General features: G+C 41.2%; 1 protein-coding gene across 2 annotated transcripts in view; it reads right to left on the reverse strand.

Annotated features, from left to right (window-relative positions):
- The window catches only part of XPO6 (exportin 6), a 106,034-nt gene that overhangs the window by 29,336 nt on the left and 62,224 nt on the right, over positions 1–14,474 (reverse strand). Inside the window, exons 9-12 of one of the 2 annotated variants that reach the window (XM_029222394.1) lie at positions 12,647–12,756; positions 3,885–3,993; positions 2,347–2,436; positions 897–966 (exon numbers count right to left, since the gene is read on the reverse strand). In XM_029222394.1, coding sequence (XP_029078227.1) covers positions 897–966; positions 2,347–2,436; positions 3,885–3,993; positions 12,647–12,756 — 379 coding nt within the window. Of the gene's footprint in view, positions 1–896; positions 967–2,346; positions 2,440–3,884; positions 3,994–12,646; positions 12,757–14,474 lie in introns of both variants that reach the window. The other variant, XM_029222393.1, reaches the window with a different exon arrangement.

Here is a 14,474-nt window from a genome sequence, read left to right on the forward strand (position 1 = left end):
TGTGTGTGTGTGTGTGTGTGTGTGTGTGTGTGTGTGTGTGTGTGTGTTTTCAGCTGGCAGAATGAAGGTCAGATTTTGGTTAATTCAACTTTCTATCATTCCCTATTATACCATCTTGGTACTAGCACCAACAAGCCACGTGACCTTGGGTAAACTAACATCTCTGAACATTAATTTCCTCTTCTGTAAAACAGGAGAACTATTATTAGTACTTACACCTCACAGGCCAGTTGAGAGAATTAAATAACATAAGCAAATAACGTGGTGCCTGGCATGCAATGTGTGTTCTACAAATAGAAGGTATTATTTTATCATTATTATTAACAAAATAACCAAAAAATGCTAACCCTAAACCCCAAGCTGGTGAAACCTGCCAACAGCAGGCCAAAATCTTTCCAACTGACTACAGTCAGGGCTACTGACACAGGAGAGCTAACCATCCCCTAGGGTGAGCTCTACCAGTCCACCTGCTGCAGAGTTGCTCCCATGTCCTCCTGATTCTAAAAGCCAGAGAAGAACGAACCCGTCGCAGGAAAGTCCAAGACCATTTTTTTCTAGTGTACTAGCTGGCTTAAAGGACACAGAGAAATATTCTAATCACTAGGGTTTTTCAAAAGTCCTACCTCTTTGCTCCAAACCAGCTTCCTTTCTCTCACTGAGATGCCTCTTTGGAATATGCGGTCACAGCCTCATCTCTTACCTCCCCCAAAGCTCCTTTTTAATCATGACTTTTTGTGTGTGTGTTTTTTTTAATTTTCCCTGTTTAGAAATGGAGAGAGAGGGAGCAGTAGGGAGGGGGCAGTGGAGAAAGCATGTTCTGACAACACAGAAGGCAGTAATTAAATATCAGTCCAATTTTTTCTGAACATTAAATTAGAAAATAAAAGCCAGTTTACCTGATGCTGAAGTAACTATAAACTGCTGTAACCCCAGATAAACTTCTAAATTGTCCTGAAGAACTGGAAACTGAAAACAAAGAAACAAAGATTTAAAAACTAAAAAACCAAAAAACCACAGCATAAATGCAAATTGTAACAGCATTTCAACAATGAAAGAAGTACCTATGGTGGGGAGGAACAGGATAAAAACCTTTTCTCTGGGAAGCTTTATATGCAGCCAAGAAGAGGTGGCACCCTTCAGCACCTCCCACCCCTGGCAATTTCTACAATTGAAACCACCAGTTAATATTTGGAATAAGAAAGAAAATAACACACCAGTTTTATATTTTTTCTATTTTTTATTTTTTTTATTTTTTGCAGTATGCGGGCCCTCACTGTTGTGGCCTCTCCCATTGCGGAGCACAGGCTCCGGACACGCAGGCCCAGCGGCCATGGCCCACGGGCCCAGCCGCTCCACGGCATGTGGGATCTTCCCGGACCGGGGCACGAACCCGCGTCCCCTGCATCAGGAGGCGGACTCTTAACCACTGTGCCACCAGGGAGGCCCCAGTTTGATACTTTTTCTAAACAAAGCACTGGATGCTGGGTATGATTATTATGACTATTATGTTCTTAAAAGAGGACATCAAGCCCCCAAATGATCTACACCTTCTAGAGCTCTGAGACAGGGCCCACCTCCGTTCAAGTCCAAGGAAAACCCTGCCTTTGAAAGAAATAGCAGATATGCCTTATTAAAGTGCATGGCAGAGTGAAAAGACAGCCAAATTATTTGGAGTCAGTTTGCCTTACTCATTTAGCAGACAGGACCTTCATAACCAGAGCTCTACCTTTTCTTTCTAAAGCTGCTAACTCACCATTAAGATAAAATTAAAACGTTAATACGACAGGTCCCAAAGAAAGGCAGATGGCACTCTCCATAAGAGAATACAAGATATATAGCTGGGCTGTGCAATGCAAAGCTGACCCTAATAAATTATCTTGCCTCTAGAGGAGAGATGGACTTAATGAAATCTCCTCAAATAACAAACACCACTTAGTAAATAAAATCAGTCCTTATGACTAAGGATCCTAGCACATAAACACAGGCAGAGAGTACCCAGCAAATAATTTGTCAAGAGTGAGCTTTACAAAGGCTAACTTTTCAACGATGTAATTTTTATAAATATATCTTCCACTTGGCTTAGCCACTTCTGAGCTACTGATGAAAGCATTAGTAAAATTCATATTACACCCAAGAGTTTAGGAAAGAAAAACAGAGCTTCCAAATGTTGATTTTAAAATATCTGGGGGAAATGTTAACATTTTTAAATTTGAGGGTCAGTTATGGTAATTATTATTGTTTAAAATATATACACTTTATAATACTGGTGAGCAAAAAAGCCTTACTACTCGTGCTATATGCAGGGAAATAATTAGGCTCTTCGTTCCCCTCCAAGTGGTGAGTTACCAGTGTTGAGAAGGCGTGTGTGGGAAGGAGCTCCATCACTTTGGCCACTACCTCCAAGCTCTGGCGTAAGTACCGCTGCCACTCTGTCTGCTGCTGCGGGGCAAACACAGAAGGATCAGCTCTCCCAGACAGGCAGAGTCTCGTCATCTTCCCTGCCAACCTGTCCTCAACCTCAAGTCCACTATCAGACATAAATATGTGAAGAAATAGCAAATGATGGAACCAGGTTATTTGGTATTTTAAAAAAGCTAAGCTAAAGAAATTTTTTTAATCCAATGAATTAATTTCTCAAGAAGCTATTTCCTCAAAAAGCAAATGATCCACATAGAATGACCTACTTTTCTCCCTATTGTCATAGGGATAAGATATTTTTAAAAAGCCACCTGTGAAATGCTCAAGTCCCCTTTACGTCATCCCAGCTATAGGAATTGGTTCATTACCTTCTGAGACAGCCCGTTACTAAGCACATATAAGTATAACCAACCACACCAGTGCCAGGCAAAGTATGGTCCTCAGACAGGCAGCATCAGCATCTCCTGGTGGTTTGTCAGAAATGCAAACTCTGTGCCCCCACCCCAGACCTCCTGAATCAAAGTCTATTTAACAAGCCGTCCCAGTAATTCTTATCCAGGCTAAAATATGAGATGCACTGGCCTATATCAAACAGGTAACGGGAAGTGAAGCTAAAAGTCACCAAGCCTCTACTATCCACCAGGCACGTGGTCAGTACATCCACACGTGCTACCCTCACATGTTAACTGTCAACACAGGTCAGTTCAGATATATCCTTCCACTTTTGGGAGATGAGGAAATTAAAGCTTAGAGAAATTCAGCGACCAGACCTCTACCCCTTTCCCACCCAGGGTTGCAGAGATTCAAATCCAGGCCATCTGATTCCAAGTACAAGGCTATTTTGAACCCAAATATGGCTTCCCTCGAGGTCTTGACCACACCACAGTGGCTGTTATTTTGAGAGTCATACCAGCGACCTGAAATTTTTTAAATGCATGGTGCTTAAGAAAAAGGAACACTGGAGTTGTGTCCTTAAAGACATTTTCCTTACAAACGTTGGGCACACCAGCATTATTAAATTCAAGATTGATTTTAAGAGATATCAGTTTACAAAATATATATAGTCAAAAGAGACATCCTTTCATTCTAGCCTTATCATTTAAGTATCTCTTTAACTATTTCCACCAGCATCCAGCTAGCTTTTATCTGTTGCCTAGAGTGTGGGTGCAAGGCAGGGGAAACAGGAGGTAGATGCAGAGTTCTTACTAAACCACTTTTCACTGTACATATGGTTTTCTCTACTTACCTCTCTAGTCCATAGAGGTAAATGCCCGTAAAACTTTTTTTTACAGTTAATGAACCCAAAGAGACCAGTCAGATACAAATTTCAAATGCATAACTCAAACCATAAGACCACTCTGGCTTAAAAATAATCTCCAGAGCAAAAGGCCACGGGTTCCAAGGCTCCATTTCGATTCATACCACAGCATGACAATGAATAAGGTCAATTAGGATGTGCTGCTTACATCATCATCCAGTGTCTCGTCATCCAACTCCTCCAACTGGGCCTGGTTGTATCTGAACTGGATTCGATTCAACACCTCCGTGAGCAAGAGGACTAGGGCGTCTTCGTACCTATGTGGCAGGGAGAAATTCAACATCAGACGAAAGGAGGCTTTTAGCCTAGGATTTCAAAAAAGCCTCCTGTACTGTGAAGGGAATGGTGTCTGTGTTGGATCACCATACACAAGAAGCATCTAAACTAAACTTAGTTTATGGTTTTGCAAGTGCTATGTGAGAGTGGAACAGTAGCAGGGGTGTTTGTTTATTTATTTAACTATGTTCCAGGCACAGAACATACTGGATTGAACCTTCTTGATGGATTGAACCTTTTATCATTATATAATGTCCTTCTCTGCCTCAGGTAGCAATTTTTGTCTTAAAGTCTGTTTTGTCTGATATTAGTATAGCTACCCTTGCTCTCTTTTGGTTATTGTTTGCATGGAATATCTTTTTCTATCTTTTTACTTTAAACCTATTTGTGTCTAAAATTCAAGTGAGTGTCTTGAACAACATGTAGTTGTTGGATCATGTTTTTTAATCCATTTTGCCAATCTTTGCTTTTTAACTGGAGAAGTTAATCCTTTACATTTAATGTAATTACCAATAAAGAAGGACTTACTTCTGCCATTCTGCCATTTGTTTTCTCTATATCTTTTCTTCCTCAATTCCTCCAATACTGCCTCCTTTTGTGTTAAATAGATATTTTCTAGTGTGCTATTTTAATTCCCTTGCCATTTCTTTTACCAAATATTTTTAAAGTTTTTTTCTCAGTGGTTGCCCTGAGAATTGTAAGTACTATATATAAATATCTATTAATTCAATGATTCAGTCCTTTTAACAACTGTGACAGGTAGGTGGTATTATCGGTACTTTTCTGATGAGGAAACTACAATTAACAGAAGCTAAATAAACTGCCCAAGGTCACAAAGCTAGCTGGTTTGAACCCAGAGCTCCCTAACTCAACATGTCATGTTCTTCTCTCTACACATAAACCACCAACAGGCTTGGAGCCTGCTCCACCCACTCCAGAAAACCTCAATTCTAGTCAATTTGTAAGAACACTTAAAACCTAAAAGGAGAGATGGAAAAAGCCTAAGGGAACAATGACCCTTTGATCTATGTCTAAGAATAATTTCTCAAAGAAACATGTGGAGCCCTAGGCTTGGATATTTCCCACATGCGATAAGAACCTAACTCAGAAGACACCATAGTTCTATGTGACAGTTGCTACCACAAGGGCCAACAAACCACTAATTTTCAAGAACAAATCAAGTAGCCTGAATGCTTGCCTGTCCTGAAATGTTTCTACAAGAAGCTCAGACCTCGTCTTACTCACAAGGCAAACCAGCCACGCTGGTTATTCAGCTCTCAGTGCCAGTCCACTCTCCACGTTTTGTGATGCTGGGACTCAAGACTACACAACGCACATTTCTCCTCTGCCTGTTAGGCTCTGTCAAAAGGGGCACTGGAGGAAAACTGGAAGGCAGAAGGAGGGGCAAAGGGACCCCATTCTTCCTGTGGGCTTGCTGTCCTGGCCAGTGTCACCCCAACAATGGTCACCTGGCAGTAATAATTGGTTCCAGCTTCCACATTCCCCAAACCAGCCCCATCACGAACTCTCAGAGGTGCTAGCAGCAGCCAGGTTACATCTTCTCCTCAAAGGATTAAGTCCCAGCTCCCTGGGTCCTCTGCTCTGAGCTCCTGTGGCAGTTGGGTGATACCCTCTCCTCAGAGATCTGAGCTCTAGCAGCATGGGGGCCGTCCCTCTGATATTTGACATTTTAATGACACCAACACCTCTTTCCTTTGTACCGCTAGCCCTAGTGGTGGAGCTGCTTCCCACAGTTATCATCTGTGTTGTCTCAGTGGTCAAGGACATGGAAAGAAGTCATCTGGTGGGACCTCTGGGAAAGCTTCTTTTGTCTAACCTCTCCCTCTTATTCCTGCTGCCTGAATCATAGGTGTGATGTCTAGATTCAGCATCCATCTTTGACTGTAAGGTGACTGTGGAGATGGAAGCCATGCCTAAGGCTGGTAGAAAAACAGGTAAAGGGATCCAAATATTAACTGACAGGGACTTCCCTGGCAGTCCAGTGGTTAAGACTCCAAGCTCCCAGTGCAGGGGGCACGGATTCAATCCCTGGTCGGGGAACTAAGATCCTGCATGCCGCACGGTGCGGCCTAAAAAAAAACAAACAAACAAACAACAAAATATTAACTGACATACCAAAAAAAAGGAGACACTGAACATTTGTCAAGGGAAAGAAAATCAAGATTATCACAGATGACACAGATGTTGAATTATCGAAGATTTTTAAAGCAGCTATTATAACCATCCTCCATGAGGTTCTATCAGCTGGAAGGTGTTTTGGACTGAACTGTGTCCACTCAAAATTCCTATGTTGAGGGACTTCCCTGGTGGCACAGCAGTTAAGAATCTGCCTGCCAATGCAGAGGACATGGGTTCAGTTGCTGGTCCAGAAAGATCCCACATGCCCTGGAGCAACTAAAAGTCCGTGTGCCACAACTACTGAGCCTGTGTGCTGCAACTACTGAAGCTTGCACACCTAGAGCCCACACTCCACAACAAGAGAAGCCACCGCAATGAGAAGCCCGCACACTGCAACGAAGAGTAGCCCACGCTCGCCGCAACTAGACAAAGCCTGTGTGCAGCAACGAAGACCCAATGCTACGAAGACCCAATTTATTTAAATAAATAAACTCATACGCTGAAGCCCTAACTCTCAGTGTGACTGTACTGGAGACAAGGCCTATAAAAGTTAATAAAAGTTAAGTGAGATCATAAGGGTGGGGCGGGCCTTAATCCACTTATATGAAGAGGAGGAGACATGAGGAAGTAGGAGCGAGCGTGCTCACTCTCCCCACTCCCTGTTCATGCACAGAACAGAGGCCATGTGAGGTCACAGAGGGAAGGCAGCGTCTGCAAGCCAGGGAGAGCCCTCACCAGAAACCAAATCTGCCAGCACCCTGATCCATGACTTCCAGTCTCCAGAAGTATGAGAAAATTAATTTCTGTTGTTTAAGCCACCCAGTCAGTGGTATTTTGTTATGGCACCCCGAGCTGATTAAAATAGAAGATAAAGGATAATGAAAAAGAAACCTGGAACTTCAAGAATGAAGGGAAAGCAAGAGAACTGACAAATCTCTTGGTAAATACAACAGACTGTTTATCGTTTAAGATCTTTAAAATATGAATGTTGGATGAAAGCAAAAACAGAACACTGTCTGATGGGGTTTTCAATGTACAAGATGTAAAATATATGGCAACCTCAATACAAAGAAGGGAGGACAAAAAGATCTATATGGTGATGAGGTTCCTATATCACACGTGAAGTGGTAGTATGTTAACTTGAAAAATTAAATATATATATATATATATATATATATATATATATATATATATATTTTTTTTTTTTTTTTTTTTTTTTTTTTTGTGGTACGTGGGCCTTTCACTGTTGTGGCCTCTCCCGTTGCGGAGCACAGGCTCCGGGCGTGCAGGCCCAGCAGCCATGGCTCACGGGCCCAGCCACTCCACGGCATGTGGGATCTTCCCAGACCAGGGCACGAACCTGTGTCCCCTGCATCGGCAGGCGGACTCTCAACCACTGCGCCACCAGGGAAGCCCGTATATGTATTTTAATATACAGAGCAACCACTTAAAAAACTCACATAAAGAGATATAGTCAAACACTCAACAGATACATTGAAGAGGAAAACTAAACTTGTGTGAAACAACAGAGTCTCAAAATAAATGAAGCAAAAACTGATAGAACTGAAAGGAGATGTAGACAAATCCACAATTACACCTGGGAGAATTCACCTCTCTCTCAGTAACTGATAGAACAAACCGGATAAAGACAACATATAGAACACCATCAACCAACCTGACCTAACTGACATATCTAGAACACTCCACCCAACAACAGCAGAATGCACACTCTTTTCAAGTGCACAATGAACAATCACCAAGAAGACTAGATCATAAAACAAACCTTAACAAATTGAAAAGAACTGAAATCACCCAAAATGTGTTTGCAGATCATAATCAACTAGAAAACAATAATGAGAAGACATATGGAAAATCCCCAAATATTTGGAAATTAAACAAACAACAAAGAGGAACTCAAGAGAAATTACAAAATATTTTAAATTGAATGGAAAGGAAAATGAAACATATTAAAATTTGATAAAGCTAAAGCAGTGCTCAGAGAGAAACTTATAGCATTACATGGTTAAATATACAATGTAAATACACCTATAGACCTGGGTAGCTCAAGCCACAAATGTGATTCCAAAAGTACCTCAACTTCTTCTGAGAGTTAAATAAAATTATACACGTTAAGGTGACTACATAGTAGGTGTTTGTAAACATATGATGAATGAAAGAACAAGAGAACAAATGAATAAACACACAGGGAATAAATAAACAAAACTACAAGTCAGATAACTATGAAGCACTGAAGCATAGTCCTGGATAGCTTTTTCAACTCAATGAAATAACTAAGATTCCATTCCCTTGCTCTCTGGGGCAGTCAACAGCATGAATTTCTCGTAGCAAGAGCTAGAAAGCTACTGAAGCCCTGGTACAACCCTAGTTAATACCTTCTATTAACTGTATCAAAATGCCATGTGTCACAATGGCACTTCCTCTCTATTTAGCAGAAAAACCCACTCAGAAAAAAAGGGCAGCAATTTTTCTCACGCTTACCCACATTTGTTTATAGTCCAATTGAAAGTCACCCAGAATCCCTGGCAGGTGTATGGCCAGCACTTGCCAGTACTTTCATGACAAAGGGGTTCACAGGACATGACTCAGTAACTTCAAGTTGCTTAACTCACTTCAGGTTTCCTCATCTTCCTGTAAAAATAAGTTTCTACACAGGTGTCTCCCTTCACCTTGACAAGCATAGAGAGAAGGGAGTGAGAGAGAGAGAAAAGGGACGAGAACCAATACTTATTTACTGAACACCTACGGTCAGCCAAGGTACTTTACACACACTGGTTCATTTAATTTGCTCAACAACTTGTAAAGTAGGAACAACCATTCCCAAAGTACAAAGAGGAGAAAAGGAGACTGAAATTTAGGTCTTCCCACACCACAGATTCAAAATGGCAAACCTGAACAGTAAACCCCATTAGCAATTTTGTTCAGCTGGGTATGTTACAGAACATTTATTCCATTAACACTGGGACACAAGTTCTCTAAGTCCCCACCAGTTCTGACCAAGAAACACTTGAGGATCCTCACTGAACAAGGAACATGCAGAGCTCCAATTTCCAAGCTCCTAGGACCAAAAATAAATCCATGTACATTTGTGCTTCTAAATTCATAGCCTACAATGCCTATCAACTTTGTTGTGATGAATGATACAAAACCTTTAAACCACAAGGGACAGGAACTGAATGCTGTCTCTGTGACTTAACCACACCTACGTTTTACATTTAAGATACCAAGAAAACATTCTTGACTACTTCCTGCAAGATCAGTTGCTTCTGAAATTCTGGCTCAAGCCACAAAAGTCCCCCAACTTCTTTCAGATACATTTTCTCAGCTGAAAAACATTTGATTGCATTTACATGCTCTTCATTAAAATGAATGTGGTAATTATCTGTAGCCAGTGCTCTTTATCAGTTGCTTCTGCAAAACAGTGTATCCCTAATATATTGGGATCTCTAATATAACCCAGAGCAGTGGTTTAACTTTCATTTAAAATTTTTTCAGGGCTTCCCTGGTGGCGCAGTGGTTAAGAATCCGCCTGCCAATGCAGGGGACACGGGTTGGAGCCCTGGGCCGGGAAGATTCCACATGCCGCAGAGCAACTGAGCCCATGCGCCACAACTACTGAGCCTGTACTCTAGAGCCTGCGAGCCACAACTACTGAGCCCACGTGCTGCAACTACTGAAGCCCACATGCCTAGAGCCCATGCTCCGCAACAAAGAGAAGCCACCGCAATGAGAAGCCCACGCACCACAACAAAGAGGAGCCCCAGCTCGCCGCAACTAGAGAAAGCCCACACGCAGCAACGAAGACCCAACGCAGCCAAAACTAAATAAATAAATTTATTTTAAAAATAAATAATTTTAATAAATAAATAAATTTTTTTCAGTGCACACTTGTGTAAGCATAAGAGGTGAAAGGAAAAACATGTTAAGTTAAAGTTCAACTATTTTGTTTGCACACCTCAGCAGACTACATCCTTCTTTGTAGTCTACTACCTTAGACCACTAGAGGGTGTCTGACTGACAAGCAGTTCCCCAGAAGATGGTTACCATTTAACAGCATAAACCACAGACAAGCTTCGAAGGTTTGGGGGTTTTTTTGTTTTTTAAAGGCATAAAAGTGTTATACATGTATGTTTAAAAAAAAAAAGTCATGAAAAATTAGAAAGCCTTATTTAGGATAATAATCAAATGATCAATGAGAAAAATCCCTAGTGCTTTTTTTTTAAATTGGAGTACAGTTGCTTTACAATATTGTGTTAGTTTATACTGTACAGCAAAGTGAATCAGCTGTATATATGTATACATATACATATATCCCCTCTTTTAAGGATTTCCTTCTCATTTAGGTCACCACAGAGCACTGAGTAGAATTCCTTGTGCTACACAGTAGGTTCTCATTAGTTATCTATTTTATACACAGTATCAATAGTGTATATATGTCAATCCCAATTTCCCAAATCATCCCACCCCTAGTGTTTAAGGTGGTCAGCAAGAACCACTGACAACTGTGACAAGAGATGACAGATGCCTAGGCAGGCAAGACAACATCTGCAAGTGGGCTGAAAGTCTGCTATCCAGGGACCCTGTCATTTAACTCCACAGTCACCACCTCAGTCAAGTAACAGCAACATCTTCTATTACTTATTATTACTGTGTAGTCATTACTATGTCCATTTATTGAGTGCCTAATACGTGATCGATAGTGTGCCAGGTATTTTATATACAATTTCCTTGAATCCTAGCCATTCTGCAAAAGAGGTATCAGTATTAGTATGCTCATTTTGCAAGAGGAAATGTGATTACCATATAACTTGACCAAAAGTAACACTGCTGCCATGAAGCAGAAAAGAAATTTAAACTGCACCACTGCTCCTTCTATTGGTGCAACAGTCTGCACAAGTATGTATTTTCTCAATGGAACCATATTCTCCACACCTAAAGCACATTTGTACTGTGCTTTAAAAAGCATTTTCATATTAATCATGTCCTCAGTTTATTCTTCCAACAAGCCTGAGATACGTGAAAGAGTATCTACCACTTAAATATAGCAAAATCAGGCACAGTCCCAGAACCAAAGGATGCAACTGCTCAGCATACAAGAAAGAGAATTTGGCGGAAGTGTCTTTTCTTTGAACAATCTCATTCAACAACACAATTACTCACAGTTGGCAAATTCACCAAAAACAGGATCCACTGTTGTGTAAGAAGGTTTCTGACACACAAATAAACTACCCATAACCACGTGTGACCTGACACCATAACAAGCTGGAAGCTATTTTGCAATCACAAAAATAGTTTTGGGAATGAAAGTGCAAATGCTAAACTTGGAATGCAAATACTGTTTCGAATTTTAAAAACGCATAAAACCTCAGCAATGGAAAGGGTTTTAGAGGCTCAGTCCAACTCTCCCCAGTTGGGGGGTCTCCTCACCACCTCCATTTGGCACATTTCTGGGGGAGGGGCGTTCACTATCTCCACCATCAACCACTAATACTATTTACTGAGCATCTGTAATGTGCTGAGCATTCTAGATATATTAGCTTCAAATAATTAGATATATAACGACCACAGTGTACAGGAACCATACTTTCTGCCTGCAAACAAGAAAAAAATGGGCTTGAGAAACGTGGGGAAAAAAACATTTCCCCATTTTCTGTTTTTTAAAATAAAATTAGAAGTACAAAAATGACTATCTCTGGATTGCGGGATTATTGATAACTTTTCTTTATATTTTTCTATCTTTGCTAGTTTTTAAAATAAATATTTTTTTCCTGACAAGTATTTATTACTTTATTTGGGAAATTTTCAAGCACATACAAAAGGAGTGAGGCTATAATGAACCCCAAGTTCCTATCAATTAAGTTCAACACCAATTATCAACACATGGCCAACCCACGTCCCCCTCTATCCCCAGGGATTTTTTTTTTTTTTTTTTTTTTGCGGTACGTGGGCCTCTTACTGTTGTGGCCTCTGCCGTTGCGGAGCACAGGCTCCAGACGCGCAGGCTCAGCGGCCATGGCTCACGGGCCCAGCTGCTCTGCAGCATGTGGGATCTTCCCGGACCGGGGCACGAACCCGTGTCCCCTGCATCAGCAGGTGGACTCTCAACCACTGCGCCACCAGGGAAGCCCCCCAGGGAATTATTTTAAAGCAAATCCCATATATCATATCATTTTATCCAATAAATACTTCAGGTTGTATCTCTAAAATAAGGGCCATGGCGGAGGATGGGGACCACAAAAACATTATCATACCTAAAAAATTAACAATACATATTACTTTTTTAACCAGAAAAATGTATTTTTTAAAAATGAGATATTTAAGGGGAAGAAAGAAGAAAATGCTCAATGGCTTTACTACCTAAACAGCTTACATGACTCAGTTTCACTAAAGAGGTCTGACTGCATGGCTGCCTCTTTAGGCCACAAGAAAAACTGACAAAAATGTTTATTTCTACTTATAAATGTTTCTGCGGTTTACCTGTTGAGAACTGCTTCCTTGTCTCCCAGACGGCTTTTAATTTTACTTGTCAGATAGTCCAAAAAGAGCGTCCAGATATCCAAACAAGAGAAGTAACCTTCATGAGTAGGCTATGGTGCAAAAGAAATCCAGACAATGAAATTACTTAATGCAACTACTCCTTAGAAACACACCCACCAGTGTTTACATACACCAGAATGCTACAACCATAAGCCTAGGTTCCCTCGGCTTCTTGGTAACCACAATTGGTGTCTTTTATTCGGTCTTCACGATTGGGCCCTGTTGCACCTAACAAGACAAGGGTACCATGGAACACATCATTAAGGAGATACTGTACTATGCAGGGCAAACCAATTTACAAAATAAGCCGAGCGAACACCTGTTTTAAAGTCTGAGGCTGTGATGCGGACAGCTCTTACAGATCATCCAATTCAAATCTGTTTTAGAGAAAAAGAAACTGAGATCCAGAGATATGTTCAAGGTCAGGGGTAGGAACAGGTCCATTTAACCCCAGCCAATGCTCTTTCCACTACATACTATTACAAAACCAAAACTAAGTTTCAGTGGCTCCAAAGTGACAAGTTTACACATTTGAACATTAGGAAAGTAACATCTGCAGTCTTCCTACATAACAGATTGAAAATGAGCTCGTTGAGACTGACCTACAGGCTTTAGCTCACCTGCAAAGTAGATGTGTCAAACAGGCTAATAGCAACCTCTTACCAGGTGTCGATAAGGACAAAGCAAGGAGAAAAGAGCAAGTCTTTGTAGGGTCCTAGTGCCTGGACCACTGCACTGATCAACTTTCTCAAGAGCCTTGAGATTCTATTTCATGCAAAATCCAAGCACTATATTCTCCAACATCTAGTCCTTCTCACACATATTCAGTTTCATCTGTGGCCCCCCAATCCCTTATATATCCACTCAAATTCTTGCTACCTACAAGAACTCTTTGGCTTTACTTGTGATTACTTCATTGAACCACATATTTGATGGCAGGATCAGATATGGAAAGAAATAATACCATCATCTTCTTGAGTCAGTTTCCTTCCATCTCTGGGCCAAAGAAATCCAGAAGTTTACAAGGGCATGTATGGAATCTGTCCAAGAGATTACTACCAATGACGGTGGTGGTGTACCCAGGCTGAGTCTGAGACAGAAAAACTGTAAACTTAAAAAATGTGGCAGACCCCACTCACAAGCCACAGGGCAGCTCTGGAACTGGACTGCTACAGCTCAATCAGGACCACTGGCAGGGCCATCCTCAGAACACGAAATGAACCAGAAGAATAAGCAGAAAAAACAATAAGCCGTGTGGAAATAATATGGGTAGCTTGTGGACAGGCACTTGACTTGCAGCCAGGAGATGTAGTCTTGTCCTGGCTTTGGCTTGCTGTGCTTCCAGTAAGGAGGTCACCCAGCCGCCCTTCCTTGCTTTGAAAATAAATACCTACCAGATCCCTCACCAAAAAATATAACTGATCGATGCACGTGGAGGTGCTTTTGAGAAAAGCCACCATATAAATCCAAGTGTTATGGCTATGTCAAAGTAGTTCACAATTATACATGTCTTTCTCATGCGTTTGAATTGAGGATTTACTGTGTGGCTCAAGGCTGGAAAAAAAGTTGGGCAAATACACCCTCTGTAGGACCTGAAACACTACCATTCACATCCATCTCTACAGGCCCCACTGTGAGGCCTTATGCACTGCCCACAGTCTTGCCTTTGACAATTGCTCTGGGCACAGATTGCTAAGGTCATAAAGGCAATACGCTGACTGCACTTTTGGAGTCATACAACTTTGCAGAGCCCTCATGGACCCATTTT

The sequence above is a fragment of the Monodon monoceros genome, unplaced genomic scaffold, assembly GCF_005190385.1.
Source record: "Monodon monoceros isolate NGI ecotype Baffin Bay Population unplaced genomic scaffold, NGI_Narwhal_1 Super_Scaffold_13, whole genome shotgun sequence".
Taxonomy (NCBI): Eukaryota; Metazoa; Chordata; class Mammalia; order Artiodactyla; family Monodontidae; genus Monodon; species Monodon monoceros.